The 16,020-nt window shown below is 47.1% G+C and overlaps 1 protein-coding gene across 1 annotated transcript in view; it reads left to right on the forward strand.

Moving 5' to 3' along the window:
* Positions 1-3,863: 3,863 nt before the first annotated feature.
* LOC144769857 (olfactory receptor 5J3-like) overlaps positions 3,864-16,020 on the forward strand; it is a 62,917-nt gene continuing 50,760 nt past the window's right edge. Inside the window, exon 1 of the mRNA XM_078654043.1 lies at positions 3,864-3,944. Coding sequence (XP_078510169.1) covers positions 3,864-3,944 — 81 coding nt within the window. The remainder of the gene's footprint in view (positions 3,945-16,020) is intronic.

Genomic DNA, 16,020 nt, shown 5'->3' on the forward strand with positions numbered 1-16,020 from the left:
ACCCAATCACCGACAGCAAGGCGGCTGTCCTGGGCTCTCCTCCTTCAGGACGCATCTTGGTTGGTCTTGGTTCTTCGCTCAATTGACTGGTTCGGAGGGGTCAGAGACGCTGCCCATACTGGGTGGTGCGGGATGGTGTACGTCACAGTTCTGACAAAACAGAGGCGGCTCGGGGGAATGCCGGTGGTCCAGTGGGAAATCAGCCGATATTCTCGGATGAAATGGTAGAGTGCCAGCTCCAGGGTTTGGCAGTCGGCTAGGGCTATCTGGATCGTCTTGTTTAGTGTGCGCATCAGCCGTTCCACTTCTCCGTTTGCTTGAGGCCACCTGGGGGTCACTCGGCGTTGCTTGATCTGGTGAGATAAAAGGTGTTCAGACAGTTCCGTGCTGGTAAAGGATGGGCCATTGTCTGTGCGTAGCTCGCCGATGAGGCCATGAGTGGCTATTATCTTCTCCAGTTTGGGTATGACTTCTGAAGCTGCAGTGGAAGTCATAATTTCCACCTCCAGGTAGCGTGAGAAATCATCCACGACCACCAACATGTATCTTCCACCTGGGAGGCTGCCGAAGTCGGCGCTGGCTCTTTCCCATGGGAGGAGGGGCCATCTTCCGTGATCACTGGCGCCGGATGGTTCGGGAGGCTAGTCGCTAGACACACTGGGCACCGTTGGACGATGGACTCCACTTGCTGGTTCAAACCTGGGAACCAGACCTCGCTGCGAAGGCGCCTTGTTGCGCTCCATGTGCTAGGAGGGCCGCTTGTTAAGTCAGGCATTCAGGCAGCACGGGACGTGGGCCTCTCAGGAGGTAACCTTCTGCTGAGACGGACAATTCATTTCGCACTTGATACAGCGCGTTCAGCGTGGCCTGCGCTTCTGGGGTGCGGAACGACGTGGGGCTTTGAAGGGGCCTCCAGTCTCCTGAGGCAAGGGCCTGGATGGCGATCTGGAGACAGTTGTCATCTTTCGTGGCCCATATCACTTCGTCCAGGGAAATTGGGAGGGGTCGGGACCTCTCAATGATCATCCTGATGTACTCTTCTGTGGCTGTGTCTTCGGCTGCTTCCGGATCTGTGACAGGACGAGCGTGTCGCGGCAAGAAGTCGGCCGAGTTACGAGTGCCTGGGCGGTACTCTAGAGTAAACTGGAATTCTTGAAGTTGTAGTACCCACTTCTCTATCTGAGGTGGAGGACGTGATGAGGAGCCTTGGAACAGAGGGATGAGGGGCTTGTGCTCTGTGATCACTACGAATGGGTGCCCATACAGGCAGATGTGGAAGTGACGGCATCCCCATTGGATTGCAATGGCCTCTTTTTCGATTTGCGAGTAGCACTGTTCTGTGGGCGTGAGGGTTCTGCTTGCGTAGGCGACGGGGGCCCACTCACTGCAAGCCTGCTGTTGAGCTAGAATGGCTCCAAGGCCTGTTGGACTGGCGTCCACCACTAGCTGTGACTCATGGCGGGGGTCAAAGTACGCCAGGGTTGTGTCGGCTGAGAGCGCGGCTCTAATTTTCCGGAATGCTTCCTCCTTTTCTGCTTCCCACACCCAGTGGCTGGTGGACTTGGTGAGGTCACGGAGGGGTCCGGCCAGGTCTGACAAGTTTTTGATGAAACACCCGCAGTACGTGACCATGCCCAGGAAGCTGCGGACACCAGTCACTGATATTGGAGCGGGGAAATCCTGAATGTCCTTGACCTTGTCTGGGTATGGGCCTATCCCTTGGTCGGAGAAACGGTATCCAGAAAAACTGATGTCCCTGAGTAGGAACTCGCACTTCTCACGATGGAGGCTGAGGCCGTGGTCTTGGAGCCGGGTGAACACTGCCTGGAGGCGTCTGAGGTGATCTTCTAGTGTGGGCGCGTGCACCAGGATATCATCACTGACGTTCAGGACGCCTTCCAGCCCTTGAAGAACAGTCTTGATGATGTTCTGGAACACCTCCGCAGTGCGTGATATTCCAAAATTGAGGTGTGTGTAACGCCAGAGACCGGCGTGTGTGGAGAAGGTTGCGATGGGGCGTTACTCCGGGTGGAGCTGGACTTGGTGGTACCCTGATCGAAGGTACATCTTCGAGAACCATTTCGAGCCAGACAGTTCTCCGATGGTGTCATCCACCGTAAGGGTCAAGTGGCGCTCGCGTTTGATGGTGAGGTTGGGGATCTGCATGTCTACACAGATGCAGACAGCGTCAGGCTGCATCAGTTTCTTCACCACAACAATGAGTGACACCCACGGAGTGGGGCCGCTCACCCTCTCAATGATCCCTGCTCGTTCCAGCAGGCGCAGTTCTTTTTCTACTTTGGGCCGAAGGTGGAAGGCAATTCTCCAGTGCCGGAGGGCAACAGGGGCGACTGACCTGTCGATATGAAGGCGGACAGCTGGGCCTTTCAGACATCCGATCCCGTCAAATAGGTTTGTGTAACCTTGCAGCAGGTGATCAAGGTCAGTGGCCCGGACCGTGAAGGCGAAGTGGATCAGACTGAGGTCCTGCGCCGTTCTGCATCCTAGCAGGAATCCCGAGCCATCCTGCAAAACATACACTTTGGCACATTGGTTGGCAGCATCGTGGGAGAGGTCCACCTGGAATACTCCAGACAGCCGAAGTGGGCATCTGATGCCGTAGGCGTAGACCTGCACTTGGTTGGGGTGAAGCGTCGGAGGGTTCGGCAAAGCCGTGTATATGCTGGCCGCCATGAGGTTGATGGTGGCTCCTGTGTCGATTAGCGCAGCAACCACCTGGTCTTGCACATTGGCGGTGCACATAGGTGCTGCAGGGTGAGCAGCCGAGAGGGTGTTCAGCATCCTAACCACATGGACGGTGGCAGCGTCAGCTTCTTCGTCGTCCATGTCACTGCTGGCTGGGCTGCTGGGAGACAGTTCCACCACCCGCACTCTCTGTGGTGGGGCGCTTTGCTTCCTCCTCAGTACTGACCGTCACACCTTTGAGAAATGGTTCACTTTTCCGCAAGCACTGCAGGTTTTGCCTTGTGCTAGGCAAGCTCCATCGTGGGGTGTGGGGACACCATACCATCCGCAGGGGCGACTGCGTGAAGATTGGGAGGGCTTGGAGGACGCTTGCCGGGAGAGTCTTGGGCGCGTTTCCGCTGTCAGTCTGAAGGGCACACACAGGCTACGTTTTGACAGAGATGGCAGTTTTAGGGTCCATATGTGCAGCTCTGGCCTTTGACAGCTCTTTGTAGCGTCCAAGCGCTAGGATGTCCCTCATTGGCATGTTGTTCTCTTGTAAAACACGTTCTCGTAGAATCGCAGATGCACAGACTTGGATGAATTGGGCGCGAACTTCATCATCTTCGTGCAGGAGGGTAAACGTGCTCGCTAGCTCCTTCAACCTTGCGTAGAATACATCTACCGATTCCTCTGGAAGTTGGCGGGCTTGACGGAGCAAGAACTGCTCGTACTGGGGGCTGGCAAATGGCTCGAAATACGCTGTAATGGCGTCACGCATTGAGGCGTAGTTCCTGGGCGGACCGCCTTCTCTGACTCTCTTCGAGATTTTGTGAATGTCTGCCCCGCCAAGGTGGAGCAGCATGGACCGCCACTGCAGAGCTGTAATTTCTGCAGCCTCAAAGAAGTTCTATAGGCGCTCTATCCACTCCTTCCACCGTGCAGCTTGGTACGGCCATGCTGACGTGGTCTCGGGCGTTTCAGACCTGGGCAGTCGGCAGGGTGTGAAGACAGGAGGCGGGGCCCCAGAAGAAGTCCACAGATGGAAGCCAATAGATGCTGCGACAGCCCGGCGGCATGACAAGCAAAATGTCTAAAGCAACCTGCTGCCAAGGGTGTCTTATGGTGCGCGTGGGCGTATCAAGGTGCGCACCGCATGAGATGAACAGGGCACCACCATGGTAGCTGAGCCGGAGGAGGAGCAGGCCGGGCTCCCTGCTGTACCAGCAGGCAAACTCAGTCCATATGTATCCCCAATGGTTGGTGGCAGGCCAGAGAGCGCTAGGTGCAGTTACAGCTTTATAATGCAGTTCTTGAAAGCCCCTAAGTCTGCGTGGGGCACATGCGGTGTTCGTTGCAGCGCTTGCTGTCTTATGCGCGTGACCGCACTCACCAGAGACTTCAGGGCAGGGCACTGGGCCGGAGATCAGCGCGACTCCTTGCCGGGCAAGCGCACATGCCCGGCCGGCGTGTAGCTGCTCGGGGACCGAGACGGGCCGTACTCGACCGAGCGCTTGGGCGGGGAAGGCAGGCAGGCCACGGCGTGGGAGCCGTTCAGAGCTGATGAGGTGAGGAGAGGCACACGCGCCTCCTTTGCCAGGTGCGGCTTTCCTAGCAGCGTGTTTCACGTGTTGAGGGAGCGGCTGCCGAGGCAAGGTAGGCAGACCGGGAGGCAAGGTGCGGCAGGGTGGCGAGACCACCTCGTCGCCAGTGTAGTGTTGGGGGGCAGGGCCGCCAACAGAGGGAAACAGACACTGAGAGTTGCGATGGTGGCCAGCAACGTACTGAAACCACGCCCAGAGCCCTGGGCTATTTATTCACACAAGCACGCACGGCCCACGTGGACGCTGGGCCAGCTCATTATCACCACGTTCCTGGGGTCACTGGTGGCCACCCCCCCTCAGTGTGTGTGTGCGTTGGGTAAGCCCGTCCTGCGGGCAACATTACACGGAGGATTGATCTTGTTGTGTGTGAGTCATATGACACTTGTGAGCCTCCTGCTGTGGATCGTTAATTTTTTTTACCGTAAAAAAGGTTATCATAGTTATATTTGACAACGGTGTTCACAACAGTCACAACAAAACCTTTAACAGACCAATTGCATCATAGGGACGCCTGGAATTTCCTTTTTAAGACTGCGATATTATAAGCATAAACACAGTTGTTACAGGGCTCTTTGTTTTGGCATGTGAAACTTTCAGACTGTTTTAAACAGCATAAGCAGTAAAAAGTTACGTCATTAACCTTTGGTGTCTGCTCCTCTACTACAGCTTTTTATGCTGATCCTTTCTAGGGTTCAAAAAAAGAAAGAAAGATACACAATTAGTTAGAATAAAAAATTAACATATTTAGGTTTTGTAATCTCTGCATTTCCATTGGACTGTGCGGCTGCTCTGAAAGCTTGAGAGTGGTAAAGGCCCATCGATGCATAGCCATCCTTGTTGCTTACACGCGGCTGTTGCACTACTACAGTCTCCATAACTTCTTCATCCAAATACCCAATATCTTTATAGAGTGGGGAGTTGGGAGGGACTATAGATTCTTCACCCTCTTCCATGCCGATGGAATTGTTGTTAGCATTTACTTTGTTACTCGAGGTTTGCTGTCACTGCTGGCACCCTTAATAAGGGATATCAATTGAGGCAGATACTTGAGGCCGAGCGCATCCATCCGATGGCAGAGGTCCTCGTGAAAACCTGTAACGTCATAACAACATTCTTTAGGGCCTCTCTAATTCACAGCCAATCATATTACTCCTTCTTTGGCATGTGAAACAGCTACAACACAGCAAACATAGCACCATGAAATCACCTATCTCATCTAATGAATGTAAAACTTTGTGATGTAGGTAAGATCAACCTTAATATCAAGGTTTTTTTTTATGAACACAAAATAATGATTTGGATTGGCACAGGTGCTACAAAAGAGATCTCTCATATTATCATTTAATTTGTATTTACATTTAACTTTGCTTGATTGATATTTGATGGCTATCCATTGATTGAAAGGCTGTCTACAAGAAACAACAAACAGTTCTGTTCATCTTATATGAAAGAAAGAAAAGTGATTGATACACTACTCGATATGAAGGTTGGGTTTAGTGATGGCATAGATTGCAATATGTGGTACACACATCATGGACACACCCCGCTGCCCAGATTACAATATGGGGTACATGCCACATGGACACTCCCAGCTGGCCAGATTACAATATGGGGTACATACCACATGGACACTCCCAGCTGCTCAGATTACAATATGATTTACAACAAGGGGTGGTGATGGACAGAGTCTCTGAATTAAGCAGAGTACTCTCACCCAGTCAAGAGATCAGGGCTAGATCCAACACCGTTTTTTAGCTCATTGCACCATCCCAGTTTCAGAACCTGGCTGTATGCAAATTAGTCTGTCCCTGGCCCAGTGCATCATGGGAACAGGGCAGACCAGACTACAAAAGCCAATTCTTACACTGGTAAGGAAACAAGCTTCCGGGGACCGGTTTCTGCCATTTCAGGCGTCTTTGGCCCGGCTTGCTTGAATCCTGATGGTGCAATGAGCAAGGGACTCACATCTGAGTATACCCTTCCACGCTTAGGGTGGACAAAATAATTTACAACAAGGGGTGGTGATGGACAGAGTCTCTGAATTAAGCAGAGTACTCTCACCCAGTCAAGAGATCAGGGCTAGATCCAACACCGTTTTTTAGCTCATTGCACCATCCCAGTTTCAGAACCTGGCTGTATGCAAATTAGTCTGTCCCTGGCCCAGTGCATCATGGGAACAGGGCAGACCAGACTACAAAAGCCAATTCTTACACTGGTAAGGAAACAAGCTTCCGGGGACCGGTTTCTGCCATTTCAGGCGTCTTCGGCCCGGCTTGCTTGAATCCTGATGGTGCAATGAGCAAGGGACTCACATCTGAGTATACCCTTCCACGCTTAGGGTGGACAAAATAATTTACAACAAGGGGTGGTGATGGACAGAGTCTCTGAATTAAGCAGAGTACTCTCACCCAGTCAAGAGATCAGGGCTAGATCCAACACCGTTTTTTAGCTCATTGCACCATCCCAGTTTCAGAACCTGGCTGTATGCAAATTAGTCTGTCCCTGGCCCAGTGCATCATGGGAACAGGGCAGACCAGACTACAAAAGCCAATTCTTACACTGGTAAGGAAACAAGCTTCCGGGGACCGGTTTCTGCCATTTCAGGCGTCTTCGGCCCGGCTTGCTTGAATCCTGATGGTGCAATGAGCAAGGGACTCACATCTGAGTATACCCTTCCACGCTTAGGGTGGACAAAATAATTTACAACAAGGGGTGGTGATGGACAGAGTCTCTGAATTAAGCAGAGTACTCTCACCCAGTCAAGAGATCAGGGCTAGATCCAACACCGTTTTTTAGCTCATTGCACCATCCCAGTTTCAGAACCTGGCTGTATGCAAATTAGTCTGTCCCTGGCCCAGTGCATCATGGGAACAGGGCAGACCAGACTACAAAAGCCAATTCTTACACTGGTAAGGAAACAAGCTTCCGGGGACCGGTTTCTGCCATTTCAGGCGTCTTCGGCCCGGCTTGCTTGAATCCTGATGGTGCAATGAGCAAGGGACTCACATCTGAGTATACCCTTCCACGCTTAGGGTGGACAAAATAATTTACAACAAGGGGTGGTGATGGACAGAGTCTCTGAATTAAGCAGAGTACTCTCACCCAGTCAAGAGATCAGGGCTAGATCCAACACCGTTTTTTAGCTCATTGCACCATCCCAGTTTCAGAACCTGGCTGTATGCAAATTAGTCTGTCCCTGGCCCAGTGCATCATGGGAACAGGGCAGACCAGACTACAAAAGCCAATTCTTACACTGGTAAGGAAACAAGCTTCCGGGGACCGGTTTCTGCCATTTCAGGCGTCTTCGGCCCGGCTTGCTTGAATCCTGATGGTGCAATGAGCAAGGGACTCACATCTGAGTATACCCTTCCACGCTTAGGGTGGACAAAATAATTTACAACAAGGGGTGGTGATGGACAGAGTCTCTGAATTAAGCAGAGTACTCTCACCCAGTCAAGAGATCAGGGCTAGATCCAACACCGTTTTTTAGCTCATTGCACCATCCCAGTTTCAGAACCTGGCTGTATGCAAATTAGTCTGTCCCTGGCCCAGTGCATCATGGGAACAGGGCAGACCAGACTACAAAAGCCAATTCTTACACTGGTAAGGAAACAAGCTTCCGGGGAGTTTGGTCTGCCCTGTTCCCATGATGCACTGGGCCAGGGACAGACTAATTTGCATATAGCCAGGTTCTGAGCTGGGATGGGGCAGTGAGATAAATAATGGTGATGGATCAAGCCCTGATCTTTGGACTGGGTAAGAGTGGTCTGCTTAATTCAGACACTCTGTTCATCACCACCCCCTTTTCTGTATCGTTTTTGGCCACTATAGGTGTGGCAGGGTATACTCAGACATGAGTCCCTTTCTCACTGCTCCATCAGGATTCAAGCAAGCCGGGCCGAAGAGGCTGAAATGCCAGAAACCGGTCCCCGGTAGCTTGTCTCCTTTCTGGTGAAGAATTGGCTTGGTAGTTTGGTCTGCCCTGTTCCCATGATGCACTGGGCCAGGGACAGACTAATTTGCATATAGCCAGGTTCTGAGCTGGGATGGGGCAGTGAGATAAATAATGGTGATGGATCAAGCCCTGATCTTTGGACTGGGTAAGAGTGGTCTGCTTAATTCAGACACTCTGTTCATCACCACCCCCTTTTCTGTATCGTTTTTGGCCACTATAGGTGTGGCAGGGTATACTCAGACATGAGTCCCTTTCTCACTGCTCCATCAGGATTCAAGCAAGCCGGGCCGAAGAGGCTGAAATGCCAGAAACCGGTCCCCGGTAGCTTGTCTCCTTTCTGGTGAAGAATTGGCTTGGTAGTTTGGTCTGCCCTGTTCCCATGATGCACTGGGCCAGGGACAGACTAATTTGCATATAGCCAGGTTCTGAGCTGGGATGGGGCAGTGAGATAAATAATGGTGATGGATCAAGCCCTGATCTTTGGACTGGGTAAGAGTGGTCTGCTTAATTCAGACACTCTGTTCATCACCACCCCCTTTTCTGTATCGTTTTTGGCCACTATAGGTGTGGCAGGGTATACTCAGACATGAGTCCCTTTCTCACTGCTCCATCAGGATTCAAGCAAGCCGGGCCGAAGAGGCTGAAATGCCAGAAACCGGTCCCCGGTAGCTTGTCTCCTTTCTGGTGAAGAATTGGCTTGGTAGTTTGGTCTGCCCTGTTCCCATGATGCACTGGGCCAGGGACAGACTAATTTGCATATAGCCAGGTTCTGAGCTGGGATGGGGCAGTGAGATAAATAATGGTGATGGATCAAGCCCTGATCTTTGGACTGGGTAAGAGTGGTCTGCTTAATTCAGACACTCTGTTCATCACCACCCCCTTTTCTGTATCGCAGATTACAATATGGGGTACATACCACATGGACACTCCCAGCTGTTCAAATTACAGTATGGGGTACATACCACATGGACACTCCCAGCTGTTCAAATTACAATATGGGGGACATACCACATGTACACTCCCAGCTGTCCAGATTGCAATATGTGGTACACACATCATGGACACTCCCCGCTGCCCAGATTACAATATGGGGTACATACCACATGGACACTCCCAGCTGCCCAGATTATAATATGGGGTACATACCACATGGACACTCCCAGCTGCCCAGATTACAATATCGGGTACATACCACATGGACACTCACCGCTGCCCAGATTACAATATGGGGTACATACCACATGGACACTCACCGCTGCCCAGATTCTAATATGGGGTGCACACCACATACACACTCCCCACTGCCTAATTTTTGCTATATAGGTTTTGATGTCTGTTTTATTTGTTCAGCACTATTCATGTTTGTATATATCAAAGGCAGTGCCTAGGACATCAGCACTTTCTTATTAACAAACAGATATATTAAAACATCAATGTACCACCTGTAATTTGCATTTAGTGTTTTTTTTATCTATAACCTTAATTTTGTCATTTTTATTCCTTGTCCTTCGAGCGTCTTTTAACTCCTATACAGTAGCTGACCTGTGAGTAGCAGTGTCACCTACGGTCACAACACCTTTAATGCATCAAGATGGCTTTCTAATGCCCGTCCTCCTTCACTGAATGGCAGGTGGTCATAGTATACTGTGGGCCACATACTGATGCCTCCTCACCCGTAAAATCGGCGTAGTCCTTCCTGCAATACATATATCCTTCAGATTCACTATTTGACTTTAAAATATGGGACACATTTCCTTCTTAGTTCTTTAACTTATTTTTGGTGGAGTCTAAACCATGAATGTACTTTTTACTTGACATGTAAGTATCTATCATCTAAATTTATAAGGCAATGATTTAGTATATTAATAGAAACGCATTTGTCTACCAATCATAATTAAAAAGGAAACTTGACATTTCTATACACCCTTCTGCGGCTGGTGAATGTGAAAGTGGTGGGCAATTATTTTGCAGGTTAATAAGACTGCTCACAATATGTCACTGTGGGTCTACAATTATGTCCAGGAATGGCAGCATACCACCAGGGTTGTCCGTAAATAAGTTACCGGTGCTTCATTATTATGTGTTGCTAGTCAGCATACATTGATGTATAACATAAGTAGTTTAGGCATAATGAACTTGTGGGAAAGATTTCACACACATATGTTACACATGGCCTACTACTTTCAAGGATAGCTATATATTCCCTCTCAATGTCATTGGTGATACACTATAATGCAGTAATATTCATCATGGAATTTTGAGTGCTGACAAATGTATCATGGATTGGGCACTATTATTCAGCTCTAGTCAGCATACTACTACATACAATGTCACTAATGGGCTGATAATATGGACAATATACAGCTTTACACAAGGCATAGTCACAGCATAGGACTGATGAGCCACCACTCAGCCAGGAACAAAGAGAATGTCTTAAATAATGCTCACAAATATCACTGGTGGACATACATGATACCACAGATTAGTAGCAACCTGCTAGCAAGGGCCACAGGTAGTCCAGCGATGGGTCCGTATTCTGCAGAAATAGCAATCCTGTTAAAATTTTTAACTCTGCTACTGTTTTGCAGGAATACAAAACATGCAACTAGGAATGGCTGCACTATGTCATGGATCAGTCACATTATGCATGCCATTCTCCCTTCCTAAGACACAGACATCCTCACATCCATTGAGAGGCATATATCCACTCATACCTTCTCACACCCACATTAGCACACACTATCACACACATATACATTCAACCCTATCTTCCTATATCTTTCTTGTTACCTTCCAAGTGAATGCAGAGATCCCGTCTTACCATGCTGGTGGCTCCAAAAACTCTTCCTGGGTTGAGTCAAGCTAGAAGGTGGCAGTTGGTGGTCTGTGGAGATAGATGTTGAACCCTGGTTCACCCAATGTGGTGCTACAGCTTTCCAGGAATCAGGAGAGTGAGTGAATTGCTTTTCAGTCTCCATATCCTAAGCCATACTACTAAATGATGTGCATGCAGTTAAAATATGTACATGCAGTACCTGTAACTACCTTTAGAGACAGTATCAAACTATAGCAAGACCCCCATAATAACGACCTCCACCATCATTGCCAGACGCAACAACATATTATAAAGAGGGTGTCATTTTGTATGAGACAGGCCAATGGCTTTGTCAAGGGGTCACCACATCAATATAAAAAGAGAAGTGGTCACACATCAGTATTTAAAGGAAAGCCTATTTGCTGTGTCTAGAGATCCCTACGTAAATAAAATAATCATCACATATCATCACATATTAAGACTCATTATTAAAACAATATAATTGAAAATGATAATCAAAGATTCTCTTTATCAATAACAAGCATTGCAATGTATGTCGATAAACATTTCAATGTAGCAGTTTTATTCAAGCAACATTAAGCATGTATCAGAGGCTTTCTTTTATACTCTGCATGTCACATAATACAGCCTCAACACCACCCACAACTACCCCTGGAAATCCTCAGCTGAACAGCAAAAGCTCTAGTTCTGATAATGCTTGAAAACATCAACAACCTTTCCAGGAGGCAGATTATTTATGCCTGAGAAAATATACAGTCAATGTAATCAATAATTTCTGGGGTCTGCTCCACCATTTGTAGAGCCCTTGGTACTCTGAAAATCATGTTGCTAAAGCCCTTGCCAAGATTGGGGCACCACAAAGGTGATAAATGTCTAAATAAGCCCATAAAGGGAATGATGGGGCTATCCTATTGAGGCACAAAGAATAATACCTAAGCAGTTCCTGCTGCTTTCAAAGCCCCACACCACTTTCTTGAATTTTTGTTGTGGGTTCCCCATCCCTTGCAGGACTCCCATACCTTACCACATTGTTGGAGGTCCACTAGGGAGCTCCAAGGCCTCCAAGGCTCCTGCAGCATCACAGGCACCCCACATGCAACCCCTAACCTCCAAGAGCTAGCTACATTTCTCGCTGCTCCCCTCAGGTGGGAACACCTTTTCATCTTATCTCCCACATGATGGAAGAAAAACTAGGAGTGGCAGAGCTTGCAGCATTTCTATCCATAAAATTCTGCGTAGTTACCTAAAAAGTCTGTGAGATTCTATGGAGTACCAAGAGAGGTGGAATTTGGTACATTGACTATACATGTGTATTTTTTGCACTGGGAGCTTCTCCCGCACTGTAAAAGCAGTGCATATTGCACCACGCGACACATCAGAGGAAGTTGCTTCTTTCTGCCGCAAAAACAGATTTTCTACTCGAGAGGCAGCCTTCTCAATGCGATTAGCAGCTTTCTTAAAATGAGTGGTAGCGACTTGCCACGACCACCCGCATAGGGACATCTCCCCAGGAGGAAGTCTAGCACTCGATTTTCTTTCTTGTGCTCACCAACTGAACGTTTGAAAGCCACATGTGAGCAAAAAACTCCAGACAAGAGGTTTTTGCTACCTACCCCTAACCAAAACACTGTTTTCCCTGCGGGCAGAAACCTCTGCCTTAAAACACCACTTTGTCCTAAGGGATGAAGACCCAGAGACAGTACTACATCGGGTCTTGAGAGATGAGGTCCCTGGGGCAAAAGTTGGAATGAGTGTGTCCTTGCCCCCCTCTGCAAATAATTAAAAAAATCACACTAACTCCCAGACCTTGGACCATTCAGGCAGTAATTTACCAGAGTATGGACCCGCCTTTTTAAAATTGTGTGCCAACCCTGTGGCATACTTGTGCGAGACCTCTAAACAAAAAAAAACATTTGGCCCAGCGGAATTCCTCTTGGAATGCCACTGCCAGGTCTGGGGATTAGGGTATCCCTAATTGTCCCCCTTATGTCCTTTTTAAAATGAAAATCAGGACAGGAGATCAAGTCTCTAAGTCCTGAAATGGATTCTGCAATATTTATTTATATGTTGCATCCAGACAAAGTGCTCTTGATCATCATTTAATCAGAAAGCTTTATTTTTTGACTTTCAGTGCATCTGTCAATGTATATATATATACACTTTGAACCTTAATTCCTCAAGAACTATTTACTGTACTTACACCAAATCACAAACAAACAGATTTTATTCGTAAAGATCTAGTTCCCTGACAAATTTGGTGTAATTTTGTTCAAGTGTTTTGGCTGTCCTGCGGTTGAAAGGTCCCCACAGATATTCCATGGAAAAGAAATGTTTTGCGGAGGAACTGAGAGGGATCAAGATTCGTTGTAAAGATTCGTCAAATGGTTACAGAGTAATTAGCTAAACAAAAAATATTATTTTCATGGAAAGTCTGACTTAACTACAACTCCATAGTGGTGACCACAACTGTGTAATATCTCTCTCTCTCTCTCTCTCTCTCTCTCTCTCTCTTTCTCCCGCTCTCTCTCTCTCTCTCTCTTGAACGGATATCATAATTAGCTATGGTAATAATACCTTACTTTACCTTTGTAATAATCCTTAGACATTCACTTAAAAAAAACAAAGGTTATATTTAGGCGAAAATGTCATTTACACATACCTTAAGTGAATTTCTACGTTTTTTCTGTAAATGTAAAATACGTTTTTATTATCATGTCTAAATATAATGTCATTTGAACCTTTGGCTTTTCAGAGATTGTCTATGTTTTTTTTGCAGAAAGTAGCATGTTGGCATAAGTGATGTAATATAAAAGGATATAGGAAGTGCATGAGGGTTTGGTGAGTTATTGTTGTTGTGTGGTTAGTGAGCTGAAAACAGTGTGTATGGAAAAGCACTAGTTATAATAATGTGTAGGTGGTATATCATTATACATTTAAGGTATAACTACAACTTTTTATTCGTAACATTTTCTGCACTTTAAGTTTGGCGTGTATAGAAGGAAGCAAAAAAAGTTATTTTATTTAAATGTGGTGTGTACATTATTATCGTAAGGTATAACATGTTTGTGTTGTTCAATGTTGTGTTGTATAGACAGACGTTTTCCTAATATAAATATATATTAAAGTGATGTTACACCTGTGATGACATATTGGAAAGATGTCAGCATTATCTGACTTGACTGACTAACACCCAATATCTTTTTGTGTTAACCAGATTATGATTCGGTATTGTCCATTATTTAGTCACCTTTCCTCCAATGAAGAGGTATCCATCAGCTACTACACCTTGTCCTTGCAATGGCGTTTCTGCTCAAAGCACACAGTACTTTATGCTATTTAGTGTTTTTTTTTAGGGTTTCAGAAAATATTATCTAAAATCACATTTCCTTCTTCCCACTTCCTATTTGCACTAATGAACCCTTTATCCTGCATTAGAACTGCTTTTTATATTTGGGCTGCCATTTATCTCAGGAAAAATAAAGTATTGTAAAGTATTTTATGTGGGGTGGTTTCAAGCTAGTTTTCATCTTTATTTTAACATATTGCTATGTATTTATTCATTTTTATGATGATGTTTTTCTTTATTTACTTTTATGGCCTCTTGTTTCTGAGCCGAATAAAGTTTTGAATCAAATCAATTGTGTCATTCTGCATTGAATCTCAACCATGTCATCCATCATATTGAGCTCTTTGCTGATTGATCATCTTCCCAGGAGCGTTAAGGAGACTTTGGAGGCAAACATTCTATGGCACATCAAGCATCCTGGTCTATATGGAACACCTTCAACTCACTTCTGATTATAGTCGTGGTGGCCCCCACCCCTTACATGGATATGGGGAAAGCCAGATATTACTTCTGAAGACTCTGCCATAACAAGTATCAAGGCTCTGTTTACCCAGGAGCTACAAAACTCCTCTCCCTTGAGTTCTTTTCACTCCTCTATACATCCTTGTGTAAGTGCAAATACATGGTTCTCCTATGTTATAGCAGTACAAGCTTTAGGTGTCACACAAGTAAGACCTTGTCTTGGAACCTCACTGCTATGTCTAACACAGAGGCAGTCTCATAGCAAGGGAGGGGCAGTTCTCACCCCGCGGCACAAGTTTTGAAGGAGTGGCAGCCTCCCCCCGCTCTAACCTGTGGCCATCGCGGGGCAGCTGCTGCAAAAAGTGCCACCCCCCACTCTTAAAACAGCAGCCGTGGGTGGAAACTGCAGGGACCGCCATGGGCGGCCGAAGGTCTAGCTCCACCACTACACAGAGGTTGTGTGTTTGAAGACCGGTCATGATCATTCTGGTGTCCATTACACACAATCAAGACTGGTGAGCTTTCCCCAAGATACTGGCTACTAATGAATGTAAACATACAAAGATACATTGACAGGCCATCATCTGCCTGCTGTCCTGAGAACTGTGCATCAACATGGGGAGCCCTTAATTACAAGGACACATCATGCTAATTGTGTTTAGAAAATAAAATACATTTTGCAGTTGTAGATCTGGCCCTTGTAGCTCCAGGGACTGTGTCTCTGAGGAGCTTCCAGCAGAGTGAATGCTGCCTCCAGCTTCATATAAGCAGGTGAGAGAAGAAGGGAGGGAGAGGATGGAAAACACATCATGGTGAATGCCATGGATGCTGTCCACCCTCTTTTGCAGTGTGGAAGTTTACAAATAATGGAATATGTTTCTTCTCGTCTTCCTCTTCTGTGAATGCCTCCTCACCCCCAGAAGTTGCATGACTTACCAATCCTTTTATCACAGTATTCACACAGTAAGTACTTACAATTTACTATAGACAAGACAGACAGAGAAGTTTTGAGGAATGGGAAAGTGGGCTCTGGCCCCAGCCTTTCAGGGGGCCCTCTGCTAGTGCAAACTCTGTTCTGTTGAGAGGTTTGCCCTGATGACCTTGAATAATTCTTAAATAGAATGTTTTGAAT

The sequence above is a fragment of the Lissotriton helveticus genome, chromosome 7 (assembly GCF_964261635.1).
Source record: "Lissotriton helveticus chromosome 7, aLisHel1.1, whole genome shotgun sequence".
NCBI classification, from domain to species: Eukaryota; Metazoa; Chordata; class Amphibia; order Caudata; family Salamandridae; genus Lissotriton; species Lissotriton helveticus.